Consider the following 14867-nt stretch of genomic DNA (forward strand, 5'->3'; position numbering starts at 1 on the left):
AGATGGCCAACCCTCCATCTCACTTTAGCTCACTTTAGCTGAGAGAATTAACATTGTTAAGATGAATATCCTCCCAAAGCTTCTGTTCCTAATTCAAAACATCCTCATATATATTAACAAATCGTTTTTTAAGAAATTAGATTCAATCATAACCTCATTTATTTGGAATCCAAACATCCACGCATCCAAAGGGCAACCCTACAAAGGCAGAAGGTGGCATGGCACTACCTAACTTTCTGTTTTATTTCTGGGCAGCAAACATACAAGTGATAAAAACCTGGACATGGACACACATAGATGAACAGACACAGACTTGGTTTGCAATAGGAATGAAATCCTGCAGCACGTCTGTATTTTCCTTGCTTTGTACCCCAGTAAATACGAGTCATCGCCGATATGCTAACAACTCAATTGTGCTTCACTCACTCAGAATACGGAACCAATGTAGGAAGCATTTTAAGATAAAGAAGCTTTCATCTGCGGCACCTCTACATGATAACCACCTTTTTCCACCCTCTCGACCTTACACAGTTTTTAATGTTTGTAAAATTATATGGGATTAAATCACTTAAGAGATCTGTATATAAATAATGTCTTTGCATCCCTTGAACAATTGCACACCAAATTTAATCTCCCATCAACACCATTTTTCCAAATTTTGCTAAATGAAATCTGCCCAGTTTTCCGCACCTCTCACCTATTTCTGTTCCAGAAGAGAGATTGATCAGTCTTAGGGCCTCAGATGGCATTTCTAAAATATATAAAAGCATTTTAAAGACCCTAACTCTTTTAAAGATCCCAGAGTACAGTGGGACAAGCATCACTGACTCAACATTTCAGAAAAGGAGTAGAAGCCTGCCATGTACAGAATTCACTCGAGCTCCATATGTGCAAAACATTCACTTATTCAACTTAAAATCTTTTATCGAGCACATTTATCTCGTTTAAATGTTTTCAGTGCAAAATCCAACCTATGAACATTGCAATCGAGCTCCAGCCTCACTGGGCCACATGTTTTGGGCAACAAGCACCAAATTAACATCATTCTGGACCAAAGTCTGTAAATGTCTATCAGACAGCCTTGGGGTCCCAATCCCTCCTAACCCATTAACTGGCGTGTTTGGTGGGCACCCAGAGGGGCTTAAAGTGGGGAAGGACAAACAAACTGTCATGGCCTTTACTTTACTATTGGCACATAGACTTGTCTCACTCAACTGGAAGAATCCTAACTCTCCTCTGTTAAGTCAGTGGGTCACTGATGTTTTATATTATTTGAAATTGGAAAAAATCAAATTCTCACTTAGAGGATCTGCGCAGAAATTTTTCAAAACCTGGCAGGATCTGATCAAAAATATTTTAGAATAAGCTCTTATATTGGGGAGAAGACCTCCTTTCTCTCTTTACGACTCTCAACAGTTTTCCTCGGGCTACTGGCCTTCCTCTCTTCCTCATGGGTGAAGGTTGATTTGAATTTAGTTTTGTGAAGTTTGACTCGACTGTATGGAATCTTACATGCTGTTAATAAATGTAATAAAAGAACTTCGGAGTTTGCATCCCCAACCTCGGACAACCACACAGCGTGTGACCCTGACCTTTAAACCCTCAATATGGTGACATCACGGGTCACAACCTCCATTAAAACTGTACAGCAACACGGCTATCAGCAGAACACAAACGACGAAATGGTGGCACCCACAATAAAACAAAATGGCTTCATGAGAGAATGCTGAATATTTGAACCATTTTAACAATATTTTTTTAGCACAGAATAAACTTTAAATACGGATTCTCCATAGTCCAAAACCCCTAAAGTTCTCCCCGCAGATATACAAGCTATAAAAACCTGGACATGGACACAAATAAACGAACACTCACAAGCTTGGTCTGCAATAGAAATGAAATCCTGCAGGTCTTTTTTATACCCCGCCCCCCAGCCACTCTGTTGGATTTGCATAAACACATCGGTACTGCAAGTGAACTCTGGTACTTAGTGCAATGAGAGAAGTCGCAAAATCAACCGGAAAGTTCAAGCAAATTATACAGAACTTGGACACACGAAATTTTTAAAGCTGTTTCTTAGCAAGCACCTATGGGCTAAGGGTAACCTGCACTCCAAATTTCAAGTCCCAAGTCCTAACGGTTCAAGAGATTTTGTGATGAGTGACTCAGTGGGATTTGGATTTTATATATAGAGATAAATACATATTTCTTTATATTCTTTCTTTATATTTATAGATACATATTTATTAATATTGCTTTCTAAATTTATAAATACATATTTATTAATATTCCTTTATAGATTTATAAATATACTGTATATTTCTTTATATTCTGTTCTTTATATTTATAGATACATAATTATGAATATTGCTTTATAGATTTATAAATATATATTTATTTATATTTATAGATACATATTTATTAATATTCCTTTAGAGATATATATTTATTTATAATCCTTTCTTTATATTCATAGATACATATATATTAATATTCCTTTATAGATTTCTATATTTATTCATATTCTTTATATATTTATAGATATGCATTTATTTATATGCCTTTCTTTATATTTATACATATATATTTATTTGTATTCCTTTAAAGATTTATAAATACATATTTCTTTATATTTATAGATACATATTTATTAATATTCCTTTATAGATTTATAAAGACATTATTTATTTGTCTTCCTTTATATATTTATTTATATTCCTTTCTTTATATTCATAGATACATATATATTAATATTCCTTTATAGATTTATATATTTATTTATATCTTTATAGATATGCATTTATTTATATGCCTTTCTTTATATTTATAGATACATATTTATTAATATTCCTTTATAGATTTATAAAGACATATTTATTTGTCTTCCTTTATATATTTATTTATATTCCAATGGTTCTTCTTCCCTCTCTCATCTCGAGATTTACAGACACTTTACATTTTGAAGGCCCCAGCTCCCCACTTTGGGCCTTCTCACTTTGGGGGCTCGGCTGCCTTGCTGGAGCCCTGGACTGGCTTTAATTCATTGAGGCCTGCACCCCTTTTCTCGATTTTTGCATGTGGGCCATCATCTCAAGTAAGAGGCCGTAGTGACTGAAGGCTGTGACGTTGCCAATACAGGAGTGCGCCACACCATGCAGGTCTCATGTGACAAACGTCTGCACAGATGGCGATGCCCACTAGCTTGGTAACCAAAATAACAATCTGCTCATAACAACGACACAAAATAAAACACAGAAATACCGGCAAGCCTAAAGTCGACGCCACCAATGGGCAACTGGGTTTAAATGCTCCTAAAAACAGAAGTCAGTGACCAATCACAAACCGGCCAGTCCTGTCCTGCTCTCAGACTGGGGATTGGTGTCTGTGAGCCACCGTGGGTGTCAGCAATGGAAGTGACCGGCCTGCTCACGGTGCCAGTCCTAAGCCATTCTGTAGTGACGGGGGCCCCCAAAGCATGATGGGAAGTGGAGTGAGAGCGGCAGGCGCCGTGACCCACCTCGATCTGTTTGCTCTTGAAGAGGTTGCTCAGGCTGGAGTTGAAAGAGGCACCGGTGAACATGGACGTCACCGGGTAGGTGAGGTCAAGCACCTTCTGGAACACAGACGTCATGTCCTGCAGGAGGAGGAGAGGAGAGAGGATGAGTCCGTTCAGCTGGGCGCACCTACGCAAGTCGTAACTTCAGGATAAAATTAAACAAACAAAGGAGAAGCACAGCCTGATTAAAATGAGAAAGATGGAAAAGTATCCAGAAGTGGCACCAGCGGCCAAAAGTAGGCGCCAGAGTCAGCATCAACCCCCACCCCGAACCCACGCACAGCTGTGGTCAACATCACCAGCACCCTTACATTTGAGATGAATCATGTACAGGATGGCAAGATGAGTCAGCTTTGGTCTGAATGCCAATACACATGGCTGACATGGAGCAGCACGGGGTCAAAGACTAGCAAACAAGAAGGACACGTGGGAGAAAAGCGGTGACAAGTCAGCACCACATCTGAATGAGACATCACACTACTCTGCCCCAAAAGGAGTCTGCTGCGCCAACTCAGTTGGGTGAGGCCCATACCAGTCACGCCAACCCCCAGGGTCCCTGCCAATAAAGAAAGACGACCACTAGCAGAATGGAAAAGCAACAAGGGAACAGACGACGAGTTCAGACATCCAAAAAACAGCCGGTAACGGGGGGGCATCACAGCCTGGATGGTTGGTGGTATCTTCACCAGTCGGGACGGTGAGGGATTGCATTCCAGGTCCCCCTTACTTGGGATATGTAGTCTTAGCAGGCAACCCTGACCGCTGTAGGGGGCCTTACATGTCAATGTGGAGCTCTGACTGACCCACAAGAGGCTCCCACTCTACACTTGTGAAGTGCCAGGGGGATCTCAAGGGGCAGACTTTTAGCTGGTTGAGTTGGAGTGGAGGACAACACTCACCTGGAGACAGAAGACCACTCTGTCGGTGGCAGAGCAGAATCTCGTAGAGTGCCTGTGAGTCGGTGTCTACACGATGAGCCATTTGTGTGAAGCAGTTGTGTCCTGCTTTGGGGTACAGGATGCCCCCCTATTGGTTTACAATGCGTGACCAACATCATGTGGACTACTGCAAATCACACCCACGTGGGCTTCTTGAGCGTCTCATTCCAACACCACTAATATGGAGGTGGTCCCCTCTCTGCTGCTGTCACAGCCTTCACTCTTCTGTCCATCAAATTTTGGAGATTCCATTTGGCCTAAGAAGCACTAGTGAGGTCGGGGAAGGATGTTGGCTGGGAGGGCCGGGGGGTCACAGTTGATGTTACAATTCATCCCAAAGGTGTTTGATGGGTTGACGTCAGTCAGGGCTCAGTGCAGGCCATTCGCGCTCCTCCACTCCATTTCTGGACAGCAAAGGGCCTTCTGCCAACTGCTGCCACTTAGTTGGCACCCTCAGTCCTCTAGAATGTCACTCACTCTATGCTGCAGCACCGAGATTTCCTTTCACTGGATTTAATGGGCCTCATCCAAACCTCCAACCCAGTATGGCACACTTTACAGCTGGCACTATGCATTCGGGTGGGCAGCCGTCTCCTGGCATCTGCCACACCCTGATTCACCTTTCATACAGGTGAATAGTGAACTGTGATTCATCACTCCAGAGTCCAATGGCGGCCACTCCAGCTGACGCCTGGCACTCTGTATGGTCATTTTATGCTTGTGGGCAGCTGCTCGATCTTGGTAATTCGCATCACGAAGCTCCCAATGAACGGTTCTGGTGCCAACGTTGCTTCCAGAGGCACTTTACAACTGAGGACAAGATGATTTTTACACACAACAGCACTCAGCAGTCCCACTCTGTGAGCTCGTGTGGCCGACCACTTGGTGACTGAGCTGTGGTCACTCTGCTTCACAATGACAGCACAAGCCTGGCAGACATTTGACAAACTCACTTGTTGGAAAGGTGGCATTCTACGACAGCACCACATTTAAAGTCTCTGAGGTCTTCAGCGGGACCCTTCGGCTGCCAGTGTTTGTCTATGGAGGCTGTAGGGCTGTATGCCGGACTTCATGCACCAGTGGATGTGGCCGAAATGGCTGCATTAGAAGGGGGGCACATACTTTTGGTCATGTAGTGTATGTCTGACCACCATGCAGCACATTGCTGCTCTCTGGAACCCTGACAACCAAGAATGTGTTCAAATACAAAACTTTATACATGGCATACTGGCAGAAGGCAGCAGTTAGGAGGCTGCACACAAATGCAAGCATGAGGGGGTCATCTGACGATGCCATTATAGGGGTCACGGTCATGTGAGAGTACGCGCATAAAATAAAGTCCATCCAACCGTGCCAACTTGGCAAAGTGCTGATCTAGCGAGTATGTAAACATCAAAATGATTAACTGTCAAGACTCGCTAGACTTCATGGGCAGCTTTCGGTGCCAGTGTGGCACAGTTGTCATTCTGTCATTGGACTCTGGAGCTGTGGAAATAGATCTGTGGAGTGACGAGTCCCACTGATGGCCAAACCTGCGTTTGGCGGATGCCAGGAGGGCACAACTGTAAAGTGTGCTGGAGAAGGAGCAAAGCTTGCCAGGGGTTGCATGATGCCCTTTAATCCCACTTAAGGGAAGTCTCAGTGCTGCAGCACACAGTGACATTCTGGAGGATTGTGGGCTTCTGACTTTGTGACAGTTGGGCGAGGAGGCCCTGAAGTGAGCGCCATACAGAAATGATGTGGAAGAACCTGAGCGGCCTGCACAGAGCGCCACCAGCCCTCAACCCCATCAGACATCCTTCAGGATGAACCGGACAGCCAGCTGTGAGCCTGGCACCATTGACCAACATCAGTGCCCGACATCACTAAAGCTTTTGTGGCAGAAGCGAAATGTGCAGCCATGCTGGAAAGCAGAGGGGAGGCAAAGGGGGCCAACTGCATATTAATACGCCCAAGCTGTTGGAATTAGACGTTCAACAGGGACATGAGGGTGTGGCACGCGGGGGTCCACATACCTTTGGCCATCTGTGACAATATGACTTCTACTCTTAACTGATGGAAGATCACCCATCTGCTGCTGTCTCAATGGCCTCCTACAGATCAGTATACTCAACACCCCCCCCCCCCACCCCCCATAAGCCAGACCCTGCGACCCCCTTAAAAATCTCCGTCCATACCATAGCCCACTTCCTCGCTCGTATCCTCATCTGGGTGAAGCTGCGCTCCTCAGTATAAAGGGCACCCATGAAGGCACCAATGGAGGTGCCCCCCACCATGTCAATTGGGATACCTGCCTCCATCATGGCCCTGATGATCCCAACCTGGGAGCAGCCCCTGGAATTGCAGATGAAATGAGAAGGCGACTTAAAAAATGGCACGACAAACATCAGGAAGGAGGGCAACGCATACCCCTCCAGCACCGGGCTCATTTCTTGCCACTGGGTGTCTCACCCTCTGCCTTCTGATGCCCTACCTGTCATGAGTCAAGCCCCCCCCCCATGTTCCACCTGCTCAGATTAGTCTGCTCACCTGGCTCCTCCACCACCCAGCACCAAAGCAATGGCGTTTCCTGTCAGGACCCGTGCCAGCCTGGAGAAGTCCGAGTGGCGATCCGGCACTTTCTGGAAGACACGCTGATACATCTCCCTCTGCCAGGGGTAGACAAAGAGAAAAACGGCACATAAATGGAATGAATTATTATTATTAAAAAGTTATCAGTTTAAATACACACAAGCACAAGAGCCGCTCCTTCCAGTCTCGCCACCGCCTTTGGGGTACAACAGTGAGGGGCAGATGGAGGCGGAGGAGCTCGGCTGGGGTTTCAACTGAGTGCTTTAGGTGCGAGACCCCCTAAAAGTGAGAGAACCTAACAAGGAACTCTATTATCACAGGGCCACACACTAGATGTGGGTATCAAGTGGGCACCTACTGATGTAACACCCTCGGTCACAATGCCACAAATGGTTGTGCTGGGTTGCCCCGACTTTGAACTAACAGACCACTTCAGCTCTGCTCTGAATGCCATTAGCCCTCTGCCAGCTTGGCGTCCCCGGTCATCTTACCAGCTTTGGCAGGCTCCTTTTGGAGAAGACTCGGCGGGGGCAGCACAAGTGCAAGTGTCCCGAGCACCAGGTCCTCATGTTGAGCCACTCCACGGTGCGGTGGGGGGGCGGCCCGTCCTCACGGTGCAGCAGGATCAGCTGCTTCTGGGCTCGAACTGCCGTGCTCTCCAGCATGCGTTCCAGCTGACAAACACGGAGAAACAAGACAACGGGGTAATCCGGAGCGTGGGGTTGATCCCACTCACGTGGCCCACCGCTCCTCCACTCACCTCGCCCACCGAAGGCTCCTGTTCCCCAAGCCCGACGATCAGGATGCAGTCTGCCTGGCGGATGCAGCGTTGAGTCCACGGCGTGAGCCCGCTGTCTGACTGGTAGAGGACGATGCGGTGGATGTCCTCCTGTTGTCCTAACCAGCTGGACAGGCGGTATTCATGCACACTGGACGAGAGTAAGACAGCTGGCATTAGAATCCTGTAGGAGGCGCCGAGTCCCGAAACCTCCACGTGCCACTTACCTGTCGAGGGCTGCTGAGCCAAGGCTCTGCTTAATGCTGTCACTCGTGAGCAGCAGTGTGGGCCCTAAAAACAGAAATAAAAGAGCAGCTTAAGGCACCCAATCCCCAAATGCCAACGGGGCCACGGATGAGCAGGCAGTGTGCCAGCAAAGGGGCAAAATCTTACAGATCTGTGCCGCTGTGGTAGAACCTGAACGATCTGCTGCTGCTTTGTAGCCCAGTTGGGCACACCTGGCTAGTGTTCTCCCGATGCCATCTTCTCTTTGGTACTAAGGCACTGTGCCACCCTTCTTCTTGTCCTCACTATGCTATCTGCTACTACTCCACCCAGCCCTCAATCTATAATATTATGCCAAGGATGCAGGCTGCCCTTCCCGTGTCCCACCAGGCCCACCCTGGCCAGTCCTCCTTAACACCCCCTCAGGTACTCATCTCCAACCAACAAGTAGTGATGAGCAAAACAGGCAGAGGGGGTCTCGTGAACGTCAAGGCAAAATTACTTTCACAACAGAGAAATTAGAGGAAAAATGACAAAATATAATCTATTGGGCCCTTAACCTGAAAATTGCTCCGGGGGGCACCGCAGAAGTGTACTTGGGCTGCTTTAAAGGAACGACGGGGTGGTCCTGCCTCACAAGCTTTTCATCTGTCGTCTTTCTCCCTGCGGGGGATTCCTCTGGCACTGCTGCGTCTTTCTGTGACACGGAGACCATAACTGCACCCAGATGAGGCCTCGCTAGCGTGTGTCGTCACAGACGTGCTGATGGGAGACAGCTCGTGGGCTCACACAGGGACAACTCCATGCCAGACCAGGGGGTGGCAGAGTGCTCTGATCCTTCCTCTCTTTTTCACCGGCAGACCAACCACAGGAAATGTCGCCTGAACTCAAGGACGTCACTTCCAATTCCTGCCCTGATGACGTCACTTCCCATGCCTGACTTTAAAACCGCCATGTCTGCCTGGTTCTTTATTTTGGACTGAAGCCTGTCAAGGCCTTGTCTATTTTGAACCACAACCATCAATTTTGGTAACCTATGTCAAGTATAGAGGGGGGATGGGATTTCTCAATGTTATTATTTTTAATAAATTTGCAAAAATCTCAAGTAAACTTTTTTCACGTTGTCATTATGGGGTGTTGTGTGTAGAATTCTGAGGAAAAAAATGAATTGAATCCATTTTGGAATAAGGCTGTAACATAACAAAATGTGGAAAAAGTGATGAAGCACTGGGAATACTTTCTGGATGCACTGTATATGGTTGAGATGACAATAAAGTTCACTTTGACTTTGACCTTCCACTGCGACTCTCAGGTCCTTCTCCAAGCACACACCCTGCCCAGAAAGCAGCTCACTCATGATTGGTTAACCGGCTGCCCTGCTCACATGCCATTGGTAATCGCAGGAATACTCTTACATGATTGGCTAAACCGCATCCAAAACAAAACCCACGAGGATGCTACACTACTAAAACGACGGAACTGGCAGTGAATATCGAAATAGACTGGGAATGTGGAGTGCTGCCTGAAAAGTTCAAGCCCTGTGGCGTCTAACGTCCTAAAGTGGGCGCCGTGTGCCGCTTTGAAAGTTTAAACAAACGTGTGGATTACAGATTTATTATTTGTTTCACTCAGAGCTTGGAGAAGTTTGCAGTCCTTTTAATAAATGATAGAGGAGGGATTTCCACGCCTTATGAGGACAACTTGAAGACTCTTAAGGGTCGACATTTAAACATTTGATTTGATTTCTAATTTAACCAAAGTGCTATTAAAAAATAAATTCTTGTAACCTGTACTGCTCAGTGCATTATGGGTCAGATCTTCTTACGTTAGTTGTACTTGAGATCAGCAGCAGAATAAACGAAGAACTCTACATGCGGGCCGTAAACACGCAAGGACAAGAAACACGTCTGGCCGGCCTGCAGTGCAGTGAAGACGCTTCAAAAACATGACTTGTGCTTTAACGGTCTGGTCAGAGAGCGGCGAGTCGGCCTTTACACTACAGCAGCCATTTAGCTCAAGAGGCGTGCCAAGGAAGCACAAGAATGGCATACAGGCGCATCTCAATAAACGAAAATATCAGCGAAAAGTTAATTTATTTCGGTAATTCAATTCAAAAAGTGATAGATTCATTACCCACAGAGTGAGATATTTCAAGCGTTCATTTCTTTTTATTTTGCTGATTTTGGCATACAGGTAATAAACTCAAAATTCAGTATCTCAGACCATTAGAATATTGTGACCAAATTCCATATTGTAGACTCCTGGTGTCCCACTGCACTCAGCTAATAAACCCAAAACACCTGCAAAGGGGTCCCGAGCCTTGAAATGGGGTCTCAGTCTGCTTCAGTAGGCCACACAATCCAGTTGTCCAGAAGACTGTCATTGAGACCCTCAGCCACTACAGGTCACTGCTAAAGACACTGGCTGTCCACAGAGTGCTGTGTCCAAGCAGATTAATGGGAAGTCGAGTGGCAGAAAAAGGGGCACAAGCAACAGGGCTAAGCACAGCCTTGTGGGGATTGTGAAGAATTTGGGGGGGGATTGACAAGTAGTGGACTGAAGCTGGAGTCAGTGCTTCAAGAGCCCACCACACACACACAGACGTATTGGGAACATGGGCTACAACTGTCACAGCCCCCCCCCTGTGTCAACCAGAGACAATGTCAGAAGCGTCTTAACTGGGCTTACTGGACTGTCGCTCGGTGGTCCAAAGTCCTCTTTTCAGATGAAAGTCAATTTTGCGTTTCATTTGAAAATCAAGAGTCTGGAGGAAGAGTGGAGAGGCACAGAATCCAAGTGGCTTGAGGTCCAGTGTGGTGACCTGGGGAGCCATGTCACCTGCTGGTGTTGCTCCACTGTGTTTTATTTATCAGGTCTAAAGTCGGCGCAACCAGACGTCTACCCGGCCATTTCAGAGCACTTCATGCGCACCTCTGCTTTATGGAGATGTTGATTTCGTTTTGCAGCGGGACTTGGCACCTGCCCACACTGCCAAAAGTACCAAGAACTGGTTTAATGACCGTGGTGTGTATCAGTGTGCTTGACTGGCCAGCAGACTCGCCTGACCTAAACCCCACAGAGAATCTTTGAGGAAGATGAAGATGAGAGAGCCAACAATGCAGATGAGTTGAAGCATCCTGGGCTTCCATAACATCTCAGCAGTGCCACAGGCTGATTGTCTCCATGCCACGCCGCAGTGATGCAGTCATTCATGCCAAAGGACCCCCGACTGAGTATTGAGTGCCTACATGGACAGGCTGTTCAGGAGGCCAACATTTACGTACTAAAAATCTTTTTTTTTTTATTTGTCTTATATAATATTCTAATTTTCTGAGATACTGAATTTTGAATTTTCATTACCTGTAGGCCATAATCAGCAAAATAAAAAGAAATAAACACTTGAAACTTCTCACTCTGTGTGTGTAGTGAATCTATGGAGTAATATAGGAGGTTCACTTTTTGAACTGAATTACTGAAATAAATGAACTTTTCGCTGATATTCTAATTTATTGACAGGCTACTAGAGAAGCCGGGGGTGAGGTTGGGGGGTCTCGATAATTTCACTCACCCAGAGGCCATGCCGGACCACAGGCCAGTAAGCTCACTACGCCGAAGGGCCACCCGGTTATTCAGACAAATCGGATGCCTGCACTTCCAGATGCCACCCATCAGGTCACATTCGCTAGGCTTTGCCAGTCACACTCACTGCTCTGCTTCCGTTTTTGGCACATTTTAAATTCTTCCCCACCGAGACAAATCCATCTATCTCAACTGATTGATATTCCCAGAATAAACCTGTAAACCCAACTGCTTGTTTTGCCGCTCTGTCTTGTCACCTGGGGTCACATTGAGAAGTTTTTAGCCGCCCCCGCAGCAGCAGCAGCAGTCACCCCTGGCGGTGACCACAAGCGCGGGCGGCTGTGTTTACTTTGTCTTTGTGACAGACTGGCGAGTTCAGACATACAAGGACAATGGAGGGGGATTTGGGACAACCTCGTCAGGCTAACCGTATGTAATAAGGGGTCCAGGAGGGAGGATTTGATAAAACAACAGCTGATGACCTGTGATGTGTCACCACGAACGACAAAAACCCAACAATCTCTGACCCACTGACAGGGCGTACAGAGCCCACCATAATGTTTGGGACCGAAACGCATGCAAAGCCCCTTTAAATGAAAGCCTGCACTGCACACTTTATTCACGATGTCTGAATTGTTTGATTTGTAATTTTAAACTGTGGGCAGAGGTGGAAATGAAGGACAGAAGTCTCTTTGTCCCACACCTCATGGAGCGCTCCATACATCGGTGACACTAAGCCCAACTTCCTGCAGGCTGACCCCTTTAACATTAAGCCACTCCATGGCTCTCTGCCCAGGCGTACCCGACTCACCAATCGCTCCCAGGGCATGCTGCAGCTCCAGACTGAAGGCTGTCATGGGCACTTCTTCAGACACCGGAAGGATGGCAACGGTGGACAGATTACTGGACGGATTGCCAGCGTCCCACTTACTGCTGGGGGTGTGTAGACCAAGGCCTCGACCTGCACACAAGCAAAGGTGTAAGGGTAAGGCTGAGACGGACCCTAACGGGGGGTTTGAAACCTTGCACCAGCTGCAGACTGACCTGCAAGGGGGCCGCTGACCTGCTGCAGGTTCCCCAGGATCTTCTGACCCAGCAGGTGTATTAAGCGGGTGACGACCTGAGTGGGACAGAAGAACAGCACAGAGGTTAGGACAGCCAGAGGGGGAGCAGGGTAGGGGAACTCCAGATGGCTTTTTTTGACACGTCACCTGGGGGTACCGTCTCTTGATGGAGCTAAGAGCCCCCTCGGGAAGTTTAGCCAGCTCCGAGTCTCGCACCGCATGGACTGTGGTGGCACAGGGCTGGTGAGTGAGTGCCTCCACCTACAGATACAAAACGGGCACAAGTCAGTGGCTGCCTCTCCTCTAAGACCCCTGGAGAAGGTCTGCTGTGACTCACCACACCAATAAGGTCCCCTCGGCCGTACTCTGCAGTCAGCTCTTTTTTCCCATTGTCCTTCAAAATGACCGAGCGTAAGCGACCGTTGAGGACAATGTAGGTACTTTCCGCCTTGTCACCTTGTCTGTGGACGGCAGCCAAAAACAAACGGAGAACAAATGAAAAGCCATGCCAACCCCCAAAGAAAGAGCAGCGTCATCGCCTCTGCGGGCTCACGTGTCATTGCCCCCTTTAGTCAGATTACCTGTAAATCGCTCTGCCAGCTTCCACTGCCATCCAGTCAAGGGCAAAATCGACCTGGCGTACGAAAGACGACATTCGCTTCACCACCGTGTGAGCCACACTCAGCACCACACTGGGCTCCTGGCGCATTATCCTGTGGGCACAACCGTAAGAATCAGACAGACAGACCACCACCCTGCCTCAGCTGAGCTCACAGAGACAGAAAATCTCTCAGAGGAAGGAATCTGATGGCCGACAGAACCTGATGAAGGGGTCTTAACCTTCATGGGCACCTGATGAGCTCACTGAGGCCTCATGGACAAAAGCCACTACACCCCTTCAGGCCTGCTGGAATGTTACCCACTCTCAGGTGAACGAGGGGCAGTGCCCAAGCTACTCACTCATAGAAGTGGACCTTGGTTATAGACAGGAAGCTGCAGTCTCGGTGGGCACGTACAGTGAAGATGAGCGGCTCTCCGGTCAGCACAGCCAGCTGCCCCACCAGCTCCCCCGGGTGTGTGACAAAGAGACACGTCTCCTCTTCACGGTCGATCATCTTCTGGTATACGTGCAGGAGGCCGCAGATGACAAAACGGATACTGACGTCCTTGGGGGGGCCACAAAGAAACGCAAGAGTGTAGCGGGTTGCAGCCTGAGTGGCAGAGAGGTTGCACACTATGGGCGAAAATCCCACCACACCACACTTACCTGGTCTCCCTGGCGTGCAACCACAGTGCCAGCTTTCACTTGGTGCAGGGTCACCCGGCCATTCAGCAGACTCGGGTCCTGCCAGAAAGACGGAGTTTGAGAAATGTGTGACCCTCAACTTCACAGAACATTTCTTGGTGACAACTGATGGAGCAGAGACTGACAGCTCCGGACCTCACGTGGTGGACCACCAACAAGAACGCACAAAATTTTTTGTCAACAACAGGAAGCTGCATCTCTCAGAGTATGTCCCTAATGCGGCCCCCCATGTCGGACAAGAACCACAAGGATCTTCATTTTCAGACATTTGCAATTTGGTCAAAACACTTACATTAAGCTTCATGAGTGTCAGCAGATCCTTCTTGGCCGCCTCAAAGATGGCACTGACTTTGCTCGGGGGCACCTCACTGGGGCTCTCCCCCGACCCGGTATAGTGGATGACGGCAGATGGCGTCTCATGCATCGTCACACTCTTCTTCAGGATGGACTGGGAGAGAACAACCAATGAGACAAGTCACCGTAGCTCAATGAACAATAAGCTCCAATTAACAAGAAATCACGCGACTCCTCCATGCCACCTACTTGGCCACATTTCAAATAAAAAAAAAAAATGACTCGCATTGCTTGAAAGGGATGGAGAAAAACAAGGGCTGGACTGACAGCACCACCACCGCTCCCGTTTTATAGTTCTCAAACTCAGAGGTGTGGGTTAAGAAACTCGCCAGTGGAAGTTCGGGCTCCGCCACAGTTGGCACACTGGCTGGAGTTTACTCTTTATTTGTGTCGTCTTTGCTGTTGTTTATAAATCATTTCAGTTGCTGTGTTACTAACTCTGCTTTTGGTTTGGTTTTATGATTTTTGTTAGCTTTTGTGTTTGATGAGATCTGCC

General features: G+C 47.5%; 1 protein-coding gene across 2 annotated transcripts in view; it reads right to left on the reverse strand.

Moving 5' to 3' along the window:
* Positions 1-14867, reverse strand: part of pnpla7b (patatin-like phospholipase domain containing 7b) — a 57402-nt gene that overhangs the window by 13014 nt on the left and 29521 nt on the right. For both annotated transcript variants that reach the window (XR_007935900.1, XM_028808758.2), the window contains exons 14-27: positions 14310-14465; positions 13979-14056; positions 13672-13877; positions 13293-13424; positions 13049-13172; positions 12859-12972; positions 12692-12767; positions 12459-12608; positions 8071-8134; positions 7826-7994; positions 7557-7739; positions 7024-7142; positions 6672-6828; positions 3518-3634 (exon numbers count right to left, since the gene is read on the reverse strand). Coding sequence is in view for 1 of the 2 variants with exons in the window: in XM_028808758.2 (XP_028664591.2) it covers positions 3518-3634; positions 6672-6828; positions 7024-7142; positions 7557-7739; positions 7826-7994; positions 8071-8134; positions 12459-12608; positions 12692-12767; positions 12859-12972; positions 13049-13172; positions 13293-13424; positions 13672-13877; positions 13979-14056; positions 14310-14465 (1845 nt within the window). In the remaining variant the exon portion in view is untranslated. The remainder of the gene's footprint in view (positions 1-3517; positions 3635-6671; positions 6829-7023; positions 7143-7556; positions 7740-7825; positions 7995-8070; positions 8135-12458; positions 12609-12691; positions 12768-12858; positions 12973-13048; positions 13173-13292; positions 13425-13671; positions 13878-13978; positions 14057-14309; positions 14466-14867) is intronic.

The sequence above is a fragment of the Erpetoichthys calabaricus genome, chromosome 9 (assembly GCF_900747795.2).
Source record: "Erpetoichthys calabaricus chromosome 9, fErpCal1.3, whole genome shotgun sequence".
In the NCBI taxonomy this organism is placed as follows: domain Eukaryota; kingdom Metazoa; phylum Chordata; class Cladistia; order Polypteriformes; family Polypteridae; genus Erpetoichthys; species Erpetoichthys calabaricus.